At 48.6% G+C, this 14691-nt stretch overlaps 1 protein-coding gene across 4 annotated transcripts in view; it reads right to left on the minus strand.

Annotated features, from left to right (window-relative positions):
* The window catches only part of MPRIP (myosin phosphatase Rho interacting protein), a 144120-nt gene extending 131512 nt beyond the window's left edge, over window positions 1-12608 (minus strand). For all 4 annotated transcript variants that reach the window (XM_088448143.1, XM_088448142.1, XM_088448145.1 and 1 more), the window contains exon 1: window positions 12301-12608. In XM_088448143.1, the coding sequence (XP_088304269.1) occupies window positions 12301-12420 (120 nt within the window). In that variant the 5' untranslated portion in view covers window positions 12421-12608. The remainder of the gene's footprint in view (window positions 1-12300) is intronic.
* Window positions 12609-14691: the final 2083 nt, after the last annotated feature.

Below are 14691 nucleotides of genomic sequence, written 5' to 3' on the forward strand. Positions count from 1 at the left end.
ACATAGGCTTTAGATCGGGGTCAGGGAACTTTTTTACCTTTTATCCCAAAATATATTTAGATATGCCGACGTTACCCCCTTGATTTGAAAGGAAGGAAATAGTATTGCTCCCATATCATGCCCCTGTAGTAGTGCCCCCATATAATGCCCCTGTAGTGCCCCCATAGTTATGCCCCTGTAGTAGTGCCCCCATATAATGCCCCTGTAGTGCCGCTTGTACATATAAAAAAAAACAAAAAAAAAAAAACACACTTACCTTAATCCCTGCTCCTGCATCCGCCGCCGTCCTGTCCGCCCGGCTGCTCCTCGGCACTATGGGAGAGACGTCATGACGTCTCTCCCATAGTGCGCACGGAGAGAGCCGGAAGCTGGAGTTCAGAAGGGTACTCCAGCCTCCGGCTAATTCGTAACTGCAGGGAAGGAGCCGGGCGCCCGCTGGTAATAACATCTCAGCGGGCATCCGGCTTAGAGCCTCCCTGCGGCACAGCCGGGCATGCATATGAATCATTCTATATTATACAATGATTCATATGCATGCCCGGCTGTCCATCCATTACCCCCAGGAATTTAATTTTTACTCCATGTAGGGTACTTTACCCCTATTCCCTGACCACTGCTTTAGATTCATACATTTAATTCCAGATAGATATATATAGAACAAAGCCTAAAACACACATTTGGTTCTTCCCCTCCCCCCCCCCCACCCCCACACACCACAAGCAATTAGCAATCTTTTCCCCACCAAAGCGAAGCCCGGCTCCCTTTCCTCCTCCATGCTGGGATATGTAGTTCTACAACACCCGGAGAGCCGCAGGACTCCTAGGCCTATTTCAAACAGTCCCAAAGTAAACGTGAAATGCTACAATATATAAACACTATGCATCCTCCCACATAACACAAAGTAGCAGCAACAACATAGGCGTTCCCAAAATAATTGCAGAGATCAAAGACAAGTAACGAGATTCCGCAGGAAAAGGAAAGAAAAACAAGCGGATCATGTAAGAAGATTCTATTGAAATTAAAAGGACTATTTCCTGGTTGCTAGAGGCTTAAAGACACATTTATTTATTTATTTTTTAACTCCAGTGTAAGCAGACACACCACTTAAAGGGCAGATCCACTAGGCAACAATGAAAAGACTGAACGATAACGATATCGTTCATTGTACTGTGCAGTGCCTAAACTGAACGATATATCATTCAGCGCAGGCACCCTCCATCATCCCCGAACATGGCTAATATGTTGTTATCAGCAGATTGACCGGCATGTTCGGGCGATGACTGATATCGGAAACGACCAGCGGGTGCATGCATCGCTGGTCGTTTCCGACAGTGCACGATTCATGCGCAATTAATGAGCGATTGAACAATAACGACACAGTTATCGTTCAATCGCTCATTAATATTGCCTAGTGGATGTGCGCCTATAGATAGTAAGATCATTTGGGCAGGACAATCCCTACCTTCGGTTTCATGAGACTGCTTGTCATTTTTTTGGGATCAAGATCCCCAAATGGACCAAAGTAACATGATCGTGCTTAATGAATAATTTATAAGTTCTATATTAACCTACAGACTGTAAGCGCTCTCACAGGCAGGGCCCTCTTCCCTCATGTACTCTTCCTTTCCTTACCTACACGGTCATAGCCCCCTGTAAGCTATTCTTTCTGTCTAAAGTGACGGGAGATCGGGTGCGATATTCTATTGGTTTTTCGGCACCTATGCCTTGTTGCGCATGTCGCACCCAAATAGACCGGGTTTAACCACGTAAAATGGCTAAATCTGTCTAAAGTCCTGGTTGAGTTTTAAAGGTGGAAACCCACCCCCACTGATGTCAGCAGTTGACAGTGAGAGGACAGGCGGTACATTCACGAATATTGGTCAACCACTGTATATATGTAGCGTTCCCGCTAGGCTGTTTTAGCGGGGCGCGGCGCCCTGCCCTCCAGAAGGAGGGCAAAAAGCGCCCTGCCCTCCAGGAGGGGGGCAAAAAGCGCCCTGCCCTCCAGGAGGGGGGCAAAAAGCGCCCTGCCCTCCAGAAGGAGGGCAAAAAGCGCCCTGCCCTCCAGAAGGAGGGCAAAAAGCGCCCTGCCCTCCAGAAGGAGGGCAAAAAGCGCCCTGCCCTCCAGAAGGAGGGCAAAAAGCGCCCTGCCCTCACAGCCTGCGGGTGCCATCTTCACCCGCAGGTCACAATGTCCCGCGGGTGGGGAAATGTGTGGTGACCCGGTCACCGCCGGTGAATAGACGCTGGGCACATATATATTACATAAATTCTATTTGGATGGTTTATAAGAACATAATTTATGCAAAGTATATTACATGGGCAGAAAGTAGATGATATACTGTAAATGCATGAAATACCAATAACTGCTTTACACAAGTACAAAGGAAAGGGTATAAAATAGTAATGCTTCTTTGGTGCTTATTACAGGACCCCTAGGCACTCCGTTCAGAGTGAGAATCCAGAAGGAAACTTGTGAGGGCCTGAAGTCTGTGTGTGCACATTACACCCCAGGAAAGAACTGTCAGTCTGGACCGAAGGCACTAAAAGGTATTAAAGGCACTTTTCATATATACACTAATTAATGATGGAAACCGTAAACCTCTTCCTGCAGGTACGTCACACTGGTATTCGGGTGTTACAGCTGCTTACACCTGCACTCTTCCTGCAGGTACAGTCACACTGGTATTCGGGTGTTACAGCTGCTTACACCTGCACTCTTCCTGCAGGTACGGTCACACTGGTATTCGGGTGTTACAGCTGCTTACACCTGCACTCTTCCTGCAGGTACAGTCACACTGGTATTCGAGTGTTACAGCTGCTTACACCTGCACTCTTCCTGCAGGTACAGTCACACTGGTGCTCGGGTGTTACAGCTGCTTACACCTGCACTCTTCCTGCAGGTACAGTCACACTGGTGTTCGGGTATTACAGCTGCTTACACCTGCACTCTTCCTGCAGGTACAGTCACACTGGTGCTCGGGTGTTACAGCTGCTTACACCTGCACTCTTCCTGCAGGTACAGTCACACTGGTGTTCGGGTATTACAGCTGCTTACACCTGCACTCTTCCTGCAGGTACGGTCACACTGGTATTCGGGTGTTACAGCTGCTTACACCTGCACTCTTCCTGCAGGTACAGTCACACTGGTGTTCGGGTGTTACAGCTGCTTACACCTGCACTCTTCCTGCAGGTACGGTCACACTGGTGCTCGGGTGTTACAGCTGCTTACACCTGCACTCTTCCTGCAGGTACAGTCACACTGGTGTTCGGGTATTACAGCTGCTTACACCTGCACTCTTCCTGCAGGTACGGTCACACTGGTATTCGGGTGTTACAGCTGCTTACACCTGCACTCTTCCTGCAGGTACAGTCACACTGGTGTTCGGGTGTTACAGCTGCTTACACCTGCACTCTTCCTGCAGGTACGGTCACACTGGTGTTCGGGTGTTACAGCTGCTTACACCTGCACTCTTCCTGCAGGTACAGTCACACTGGTGTTCGGGTATTACAGCTGCTTACACCTGCACTCTTCCTGCAGGTACAGTCACACTGGTGTTCAAGCTGCTTACACCTGTACTCTTCCTGCAGATACGGTGACCCTGGTTTGGTACGCCTGCACTCATCCTGCAGGTACGGTCATCCTGGTGTGTTACAGCCGCTTATACCTGTGCTATTCCCGCAGGTAAGGTCACCCTGCTATGTTACAGCTGCTTACACCTGCAATGTTCCTGCAGGTACGGTCACACTGGTATTCTAGCTGCATACACCTGCACTCTTCCTGCAGGTACGAACACCCTGGCGTGTTACAACTGCTTACACCTGCGTTCTTCCTGTAGGTGCAGTTACCCTGGAGTGTTACACCTGCCCTCTTCCTGCAGGTACAATCACACTGGTGAGTTACAGCCGCTTATACCTGCACTCCTCCTGCAGGTACAATCACACTGGTGAGTTACAGCCGCTTATACCTGCACTCCTCCTGCAGGTACAGTCACACTGGTGTTCTAGCTGCTTACACCTGCACTCTTCCTGCAGGTACGGTAGCCCTGGTGTGCTATAGCTCCTTACACCTGCATTCTTCCTGCATGTAGGGTCACATGGGTGTTACACCTGCGTATACCAGCACTCTTCCTGCAGGTAGGGTCAAATGGGTGTTACACCTGCGTATACCAGCACTCTTCCTGCAGGTAGGGTCACATGGGTGTTACACCTGCTTCTACCAGCACTCTTCCTGCAGGTAGGGTCACCCGGGTGTTACACCTCTTTATACCAGCACTCTTCCTGCAGACAGGGTCACCCTGGTGTTACACCTGCGTATACTAGCACTCTTCCTGCAGGTAGGGTCACATGGGTGTTACACCTGCGTATACCAGCACTCTTCCTGCAGGTAGGGTCACCCTGGTGTTACAACTTCTTAAACCTGCATTTTTCCATTCAAAAATGTGAACCATCCAGCAGCCAGAAGCTGTATTACTATGAATGAAAAATACTTCCCTGTCACACAAAAGTAACACCACAACATTTCTGCATTCCATTGTGAGGGTAAATGGTGTACAAACACGTCACACCACCCGTATTTAGCATTTATGCATTTTTCTCTGGGAAAACATGAGTGAGGTACACTAGGGTGACACTTATGACACTTAAGAGAAGTCTCTTTTACTCTTATTACAACCCCAAAACAACAGCAAACCTCTCACGTGAGAAAAGCAATGTACTCGTAGGTAAGCGGATGACGGGTGACCACTAACAGCAGAAAACACGGTTATATAACTATTACGAGGGCTGATTGAAAAGTAATGAGACTGCCTCTGTTTTTCTGTCCCATAGGTAGACGTGGTAACGCTGTGCTGGTTATTGTGAAGCTCATACATAGAGGTGTCTGAACCTGTGGTTGGACCGCCATAGTCTTATTTGTTTGGTTACAGCGAGAGGGAGATCTTCATAAGTTTCATCATGGCGGATGAGGAAGACGTGTCCGTGTCTGAGATTACGTCAGAGGTGTGTGATTGAATTTTGTGTAAAACTTGAAAAAAAAAAAAAAAAAGCAGAAATGAAATTGTGAACTGAAAATGCATCGTGTGTGCGCCAGGTGGGTACCCAGAAATATCACAGAAGAGCAGATGCGAGGACAAGTTGAATTGTGCAAGAACACCGTTTGAATGTCGGAGAGAATACCCGGTTTCATGATATTGGATTCCGGATCATAATGACGAATCCACGATTCATCACACGTCACAATCAAACAACAGACCAGTGTATGGAAACAGGCAAATTCACCTCCGCCCCAAAAATTCTGTACGATTCCTTCGGCATGTAAAGTCATGCTTCTGCTGTACTTTGATGCGCACGGTATGATCCTACAGCGCTGGGTTCCCCATGTACAAACAATTAATGGTGACTACTATGCAAACGTCCTGAAAACCCATTTACGTGGAGCCATGAGGAAGAAAAGACCACATCTGCTGAAGAAACTATGGTTTTTGCTCCAAGACAATGGCCGACCACATGTTACTGCTGTTACATTGGCAGTACTGACTGAAATTATTGGGACAGCACTGGAGTACCCTCCATATAGCCCGGACATAGCGCCCTGTGATTTCTGGGCATTGCCAACCCTGGAAAAAACAACTGCGCGGAAAGAAGTTCTCAACAGATGATGAAGTCAAAAATGCCGCAGCTGTAACACTAAAGCTGCATACACACACAACGATTTTGTTACCAACGATTTTATGACCGATTATCTGTCAGATTTTTTTAAAGTGTAATGAACGACTTTTTGAACTACAAACAATTTTTGTAACTACCCTTAATGAAAATCGTTCAGTTGATCAGTCAGAATAAACTACAAACAGGAACGCGCATGAACGATAATCGTTCGTTACAACTCAGAAACTGAACGTTTTTTTTCAACGATTAAACGATAACGATGTCGTTGTAGTTAAATCGTTCAAAAAATCATTACGTGTGTATGCACCTTAAGGGGTAAATTTAATAAGATGAGAGTTTAGAAATGGAGATGTTGCCCATAGCAACCAAATTCTAGCTATTATCTTCTAGAAGGTGCTCGCATCTTGGTAGATTTACCCCTAAAAGTGATGTCGCAAAACAGTCTACTGCACATCTTTGAAACGTTATTGAAACGCTGCAAAAAACTTTATTGAATGTGAAGGACACTACTTTGAAAAAGAAAAATGTTCAGATTCTGTGGAGTCATCCGATTCTGAACAATAAAAAAAACAAAAAACAAACAGTCTCATTACTTTTCAATCAGCCCTCGTATTTACATCTATTTTTTTTATTACCAGTTATTTATATAGCGCACACATATTCAGCAGCACTTTACAGAGAATATCTTACCATTCACATCCGTCCATGCCCCAGTGGAGCTTACACTCTATATTCCCTACAAATGTTCACACACATACACACTAGGGTCAATTTTGTGGGGAGCCAATTAACCTACCAGTATATTTTTGGAATGTGGGAGGAAACCGGAGCACCTGGAGAAAACCCACGGAAGCACAGGGAGAATATACAAACTCCACACAGTTGGGGCCGTAGTGGGAATCAAACCTATGACCTCAGTGCTGTGAGGCAGTAACGCTAACCATTACACCCTCTGTGCTGCCCCCTACTAATCGAAACGTCACTAACATATGATGCGGGAGAAAATTTATTTTCATTTAGAGTAGACATTGTAGAATATGGGACAGGGGGGTGAAAATGCAGGCAACATTGAACACTTACATTTCATATAATATAGATTGGGGTTTGTTTTTTTAGTTAAAAATGAATAAACATACAAATGAATACAGAAACACTAGAATTAATATAAGCATGCGAGTTCAATTGTTTTCTGATACACAGCTTTAAATGCTGGTGAAAAACACCTGTACTACCCATTTAACTGGTCACAAATTTAATATTACACAATCAAAAAGTCTCCCTTTCAGGGTTTTATCATACAAAGCATTTACAATGTTTAGTGAAAAAAAAGATATTGTCTGCATTTTTCTTTTCTTTTAAGAAAGTAATTTTTCGCTTTTTAATGCAGCATCCTGAATTAAACATATAAATGATCTAAAACATGATTGTGCATAAATTTGAGATGCAATTGGCCGTAAAGGGTTTTGAAAAATATTTCAAGCGCTTGAATGCAAAACCCTAATTAAGCCCCTATGCTATCTAGGGATTTTTATTTTTTTCCTTTTTCCCCTAGTCACCCTCTTCCTAAAGCCAATGGCATTCTATGCAAATGATGCAAAGGAAACGGGTTTAGCAGGCACTGAAGTAACTTAAGAGAAAAAAAAAAAAACACTACTGTCACTGAAGTTCTGGGTATAAAAGTGAATTTGGTAAGAGGCTAGTTCAAAGATTTTTGCTTTCACTGGAGCGTACACACTAGACGATATGCTCCCTGAGCGATATCGTCTAGCGTGTACCCGGCAGACTGTGCTCAATGTCGTTCAAGACATTGAGCACACCCGCTGAACGATATCATTAACGATATCGTTCAGCGCCGGGCTTTCTCTCCCATTCCCCAACCTGCAACCTGCAGCAACCTGGCGACATCGTCAGATTGGCCTGCATGTTAACCCGATGAACGATAATGACGAACGACCCGTGGGAATGCGCGTCGTCGTTATCATTCATCGTTTGTGTTAAAAATGGACGATAAAGTGGACGACTGAACGATAATGATATCGTTAAGTCGTCCACTTTAATTGCCCAGTGTCTACGCATGGAGCATACACACGCGTAGCGCAGCTAAACACGTCTAAAGTCCCGGTTAGGGAACAATCAAAACCCGGACTTATCGCACATTTCTACTCGCCACCTCAGGAGGGTGCGAGCAGAAATGCCGGCACCCCACAACTATCGCGCCGGAACGACGCAACAATTGAATTACCCTTAATAGTGTGTTATCCCAGTGAGAGGCTACGTGTGCCTACTGACATGTCAACATCAAAGGCGGCATTGTTTTTTTCATAAGCTGCAACCAGAAAATAAAACACGAACGCCAATAAGAACATCCCTGAAGATATATGGCAACCTCCGTCAAGCAACTCATTTATTTTCTTTGTGCACAAAGCTAATCTTGCTATCAGAGAAAGCTGGCATAGCGCAATTCACAATACAAGGACACTTTAGAAATATGTGGTATTAAAAAACACTGGACTTGCTATTGCTGTAACGCCCAAATGCTCAACAGCAACCTTGCCAGAACAGGAGGCACCCACAGACAAAATGGGCATTTCCTCCTGGGATTGGAGACTAGTAGAGCGGCTTTTCACTCCCCTTCCTACAGTGACAGGCAAGTGGAAATGTTGAGGAATCTTCCCAATACACTTCTAGTATCCACGGCAGCTCCTGAGCTCCGGAATTCTGCTTCAAGTACAGCACATTCAGGAAATATGCAATTTCCACTGCTAAGTGCTACCCATAAACCCTCAGAGAGTAGCTGTCCCGACATAACGCTGGCCGATTAACCCTTCCACTGCTACAAACGGGAGCGAGGCCGTGTCCACATGAGAGGTGCAAAACAAACAGGCCAAGCCCAGAGGGCTAGTATTAGAATGTATTGGAGTTTACCTTCTTGAGCCCAGCAGCCAGAATATTAAATATATGGCAACAATTCTTGGGGGGGGGAATTCAATGCAGAGCATAGCTCCCAGGATGAGTGCCCGGAGCCATTCAATTGGTCGCGCTGTAAATCCACAACTAGAGGATTTCTGCTTGCACAATCCTGAGGTGCGAGCACAACACCGACTTAACTAGTGCGCCGAGGCAGCATCGCATGCGGTAACAGCATCACGCCCGGCGCTTAAGTTGGAAAATGCAGTTTAGCGAGACTAAGCACCGGGCATTAGTAGTGATAAACTGCATCTCCCGACTTAAGTGCAGGGTGCAATGCGGGCAATTGAATAGCTCCAGGTACTCATCCGCGCTAGGACTGAAAATTGACCCCAGCATGTAATAACAGTTCATAGTAATATTATATAAGAGGAAAGCATTCGATCAGATTATAAAGCACCAATGTAAGTGTATTTTAATAATACCGTGTCCCATTTCTTGCTGTGGCCATGTATCAGGATAGACAAATGTTATAAGCAAAGAATACATAATAGTTTTAGGTTATACTGTATGAAAAATGTTCATAGTATGAGATAAGGTTTCTCATGCAGGCTGCTGCTGATAAGGGGAGCTCTCACCCACAATAAAACCTGCCAGATCATGAATGTTTAATACTATTAAGTGCTCAGTTGGAGATGGAAGTGAAAGAGCGAATACAGAACGGAGCTAACCTGAATGGCAGAAATAGTATTAGCAGGGCACCTGTAACACTGGGTACAGGTGGGTGGCTGGGACTATAAGTGTAGCCAGTGTGGGTAGGAAAGGACATGTCACGGTCACGATATCTACAGCCAAATGGAGCCAGTCAAGGTGAGGAGATTCTATGACACCCGAAAAACTAAACCCCAATACAGAGTGTGCGAGGGAGGAGGGCATGTCACCCAATACCGAGGGGAGGGCATGTCACCCCCACATCTACTCCCCAATACAGAGTGTGCGAGGGAGGAGGGCATGTCACCCAATATCTACTCCCCAATACCGAGGGGAGGGCATGTCACCCCCACATCTACTCCCCAATACAGAGTGTGCGAGGGAGGAGGGTATGTCACCCAATATCTACTCCCCAATACAGAGTGAGTAAGAGGAGGGCATTTCACCCCCATATCTACTCCCCAATACAGAGGGGAGGGCATGTCACCCCCACATCTACTCCCCAATACAGAGTGTGCGAGGGAGGAGGGCATGTCACCCAATATCTACTCCCCAATACCGAGGGGAGGGCATATCACCCCCATATCTACTTCCCCAATACAGAGTGCGCGAGGGAGGAGGGCATGTCACTCAATATCTACTCCCCAATACAGAGTGAGTAAGAGGAGGGCATTTCACCCCCATATCTACTCCCCAATACAGAGGGGAGGGCATGTCACCCCCACATCTACTCCCCAATACAGAGTGTGCGAGGGAGGAGGGCATGTCACCCAATATCTACTCCCCAATACCGAGGGGAGGGCATATCACCCCCATATCTACTTCCCCAATACAGAGTGCGCGAGGGAGGAGGGCATGTCACTCAATATCTACTCCCCAATACAGAGTGAGTGAGAGGAGGGCATGTCACCCCCATATCTACTGCCCAATACAGAGTAAGAGGAGGGCATGTCACCCCCATATCTACTGCCCAATACAGAGTGAGTAAGAGGAGGGCATGTCACTCCCATATCTACTGCCCAATACAGAGTGAGTAAGAGGAGGGCATGTCACCCCCATATCTACTGCCCAATACAGAGTGAGTAAGAAGAGGGCATGTCACCCCCATATCTACTGCCCAATACAGAGTGAGTGAGAGGAGGGCATGTCACCCCCACATCTACTGCCCAATACAGAGTTGTGAGAGGAGGACATGTCACCCCCACATCTACTTCCCCAATACAGAGTGAGTGAGAGGAGGCCATGTCACCCCCACATCTACTTCCCCAATACAGAGTGAGTGAGAGGAGGCCATGTCACCCCCACATCTACTTCCCCAATACAGAGTGAGAGAGAGGAGGGCATGTCACCCCCATATCTACTGCCCAATACAGAGTGAGTAAGAGAAGGGCATGTCACCCCCACATCTACTTCCCCAATACAGAGTGAGTGAGAGGAGGGCATGTCACCCCCACATCTACTTCCCCAATACAGAGTGAGTAAGAGGAGGACATGTCACCCCCACATCTACTTCCCCAATACAGAGTGAGTAAGAGGAGGGCATGTCACCCCCGCATCTACTTCCCCAATACAGAGTGAGTAAGAGGAGGACATGTCACCCCCACATCTACTTCCCCAATACAGAGTGAGTGAGAGGTGGGCATGTCACCCCCATATCTACTGCCCAATACAGAGTGAGCGAGAGGAGGGCATGTCACCCCCATATCTACTGCCCAATACAGAGTGAGCAAGAGGAGGGCATGTCACCCCCATATCTACTTCCCCAATACAGAGTGAGTGAGAGGAGGGCATGTCACCCCCATATCTACTTCCCCAATACAGAGTGAGTACGAGGAGGACATGTCACCCCCACATCTACTTCCCCAATACAGAGTGAGTGAGAGGAGGGCATTTCACCCCCACATCTACTTCCCCAATACACAGTTAGTGGACGGCATGTTACCCCCATATGTATTTCCCAATACAAAGAGTAAGCGAGAGGAGGGTATGTGACCTCCTCTCAAATACTTTACCCAATACAGGGAGTAAGGGGTGGCATGTCACACCTATCTACTCACTAATACACAGAATGAGCAAGAGGGCTTGTCCCCCCCAAATCTAATCCCCAATACACAGAGTTAGTGGACGGCATGTTACCCCTGTATGTACACCCCAATAAAGATAGTGAGGGGGGGCATGTCACTCCTGTATTTACATCTCAATAAACAGAGTTAGCGGACAGCATGACACCCCAGTATGTACTCCCCAATACAAAGAGTAAGCAAGAGGGCGGCATGTGAACCCATATGTACTCCCCAATACAGATAGTGAGTGGGAGAGGGAGCATGTTACCCCATATGTACTCCCCAATACAGATAGTGAGTGGGAGGGGGGCATGTCACCCCATATGGACTCCCCAATACAGACAGTGAGTGGGAGGGGGGGCATGTCATATGTACTCCCCAATACAGATAGTGAGTGGGGGGGGGGCATGTGACCCCATATGTACTCCCCAATACAGATAGTGAGTGGGGGGGTGCATGTTACCCCATATGTACTCCCCAATACAGATAGTGAGTGGGAGGGGGGCATGTCACCCCATATGGACTCCCCAATACATAAAGTGAGTGGTAGGGGGGGCATGTGACCCCATATGTACTCCCCAATACAGACAGTGAGTGGGAGGGGGGGCATGTCATATGTACTCCCCAATACAGATAGTGAGTGGGGGGGGCATGTGACCCCATATGTACTCCCCAATACAGATAGTGAGTGGGGGGGGGCATGTGACCCCATATGTACTCCCTAATACAGATAGTGAGTGGGGGGGGCCATGTCACCCCATATGTACTCCCCAATACAGATAGTGAGGGGGAGGAGGGCATCTCATCTATACATCTAATCCCCAATATAAGGAGTGAGAAGGGGGTCCATGTCACCCCTGACCCCCATATCTGGACATGTAGAGTGCGCTGTATATAGCAGCCGCTAGGGGGTGCCATGGGGCCCGGGGGCCGCTAGCGGCTCTCTCACCTGGTTGAGGTCCTCGTCGGACAGGAGATGGGACTCCCGGGGCTTGAAGCAGTTCTGACATTTGCTCTTGTTGAAGATATTGGCCTGGAACTTCTTACACGGGTTCTCCTTCGCCGACATGGTGGGGGCGGGGGTGACGCGGCGCAGTGCGGGCGGTGAGAGGATCTAGGGGCCCTCCCCCATCGCTCGGGCCACACTCACATCCCGGAGCGGAGCTGCTCCGATGATCCCGGCCGGTTCCCCGCTCTGCTCTCCGCCGCTCACTGAGACATTGGAACGAGCCGGGAGAGAGGCACCGGGCGGGGCCAACGGGAAACTGACGGACGGGGGATTCAGCCAATCAGCGCGCAGTGCGCCCTCCCCCATCCTCTGCTCCCGCAGGATAACAAAAGAAAGCCGAGCTCCGGCTGCTAGCGGGGTTGGCTGTAACCGGGGGGGCGGGGCCACCGCTCAGGTTAGCTAGACGCGTAACATTCCCAAGGGATCCTGTGACAGCTGCTGGGGAGGGGCCTGTGTGCTCTGTATACACTGTACAGTACACACTACTATGTATTACTATGTGTGTACACACTGTAGTACCCACTATGCTATGCATGGCTATGTGTGTACAAACTGTACAGTACCCACTATACTATGCATGGCTATGTGTGTACACACTGTACAGTACCCACTATACTATGCATGACCATATGTGTATACAGTATACACTGTCCAGTACCCACAATACAAACAATGCATTACTCACACTGTACAGTACCCACTATACTATGCATGACTCACACTGTACAGTACCCACTATACTATGCATGACTCACACTATACAGTACCCACTATACTATGCATTACCATGTGTGTATGCACTGTCCAGTACCCACTATGCTATGCATGACTCACACTGTACAGTACCCACTATACTATACATGACCCACACTGTACAGTACCCATTATACTATACATGACCATGTGTGTATACACTGTCAGGTAGTATTATACTATGCATAACCATGGCCCTGATCAGGGGTTGGCTGGCAACTCTTAGCCTGGGGGGCAAATGCATGCAGGTGGCCCTGGAATAGGAGTAGCGTGTAGCCAGGGTGCCCGGAAGACGTGCGTGCTTAGGCGCCCCCTCAAGTATTCCAGGGAGGAGGCGGCTCCATTTGGAATTAATGTAAAGTAAAAATAAAGATATGGGGCAGCCCCCTGTAGTGGCGCCCATATGCAGTGCCCCCTGTGCCCCAGGAGAGGACCCCCTTATGCAGGCCACCAGTAGTGCCCCTAGTAGTGATCTTCCTATGCAGTGCCCCTTATACAGTGCCCCCAGTAGTGGTCCCCCCTGTGCAGTGCCCCTTGTGCCCCCAGTAGTAAGCCCCTTATATACGGTAGTGCCCCCACCCCCTGTGCAGTGCCCCAGTAGTAGTCCCCCCCTTGTAGCTTGTAGTGCCCCCAGTAGTAATCCCCCCTTGTAGTGCCCCCAGTAGTAGTCCTCCCCTTGTAGAGCCCCTTGTAGTAATCCCCCCTTGTAGTTCCCCCAGTAGTAGCCCCCCTTGTTGTGTCCCCAGGAGTAGTTCCCCCAGTAGTAGCCCCCCTTGTTGTGTCCCCAGGAGTAGTTCCCCCCTTGCAGTGCCCCCAGTAGTGCTCTCCCCCTTGTAGTGCCCACAGTAGTAGTCCCCCCTTGTAGTGCCCCCAGTAGTGCTCTCCCCCTTGTAGTGCCCCCAGTAGTAGTACCCCCCTTGTAATGCCCCCAGTAGTAGTACTCCCCCCTTGTAATGCCCCCTGTAGTAGTCCCCCCTTGTAATGCCCCCAGTAGTAGTTCCCCCCTTGTAGTGCCCCCAGTAGTAGCCCCCCCTTGTAGTGCCCCCAGTAGTAATCCCCCTTGTAGTGCCTCCAGTAGTAGCCCCCCTTGTAGTGCCCCCAGTAGTAGCCCCCCCCTGTAGTGTCCCCAGTAGTAGCCTCCCCGCAGTAGAGAGACACGTAATAAAAAAAAACGAAAAAAAAAAACTTACCTGAAACCCCGCTCCTGGTCCCGCCGCTGCTATCAGCTCCTCCGTCCGTCCTCCCGGGCCGCTTTGCATTATGGGAGAGACGTCATGACATCATGTCGCCTCTCCCATTACCCACTGCGGGAGCCGGAAGATGGCTCCCGCAGTGGGAGCAGCAGCCGATGAGAGTCTGACAGACTCTCATCAGCTGCTGAAACACACAGCTGCCAGAGCCGGCGGCTGTGTGTTTGTCACTGTGTAGCGCTGACCGAACTCCGTCCGGTCCGCGCTACACGCGCGGTGCAGTCTGTGTCACAGGCCCAGCCCGCCACTGGCCCTGATATAGAAACTGACAGTAATGCAATCACAGGGGGTGGGGCCCTAGATTGCACACCCTAAGCACAATGTGAGG

This window comes from Taudactylus pleione, unplaced genomic scaffold, assembly GCF_031769625.1.
Source record: "Taudactylus pleione unplaced genomic scaffold, aTauple2 ptg000451l, whole genome shotgun sequence".
NCBI classification, from domain to species: domain Eukaryota; kingdom Metazoa; phylum Chordata; class Amphibia; order Anura; family Myobatrachidae; genus Taudactylus; species Taudactylus pleione.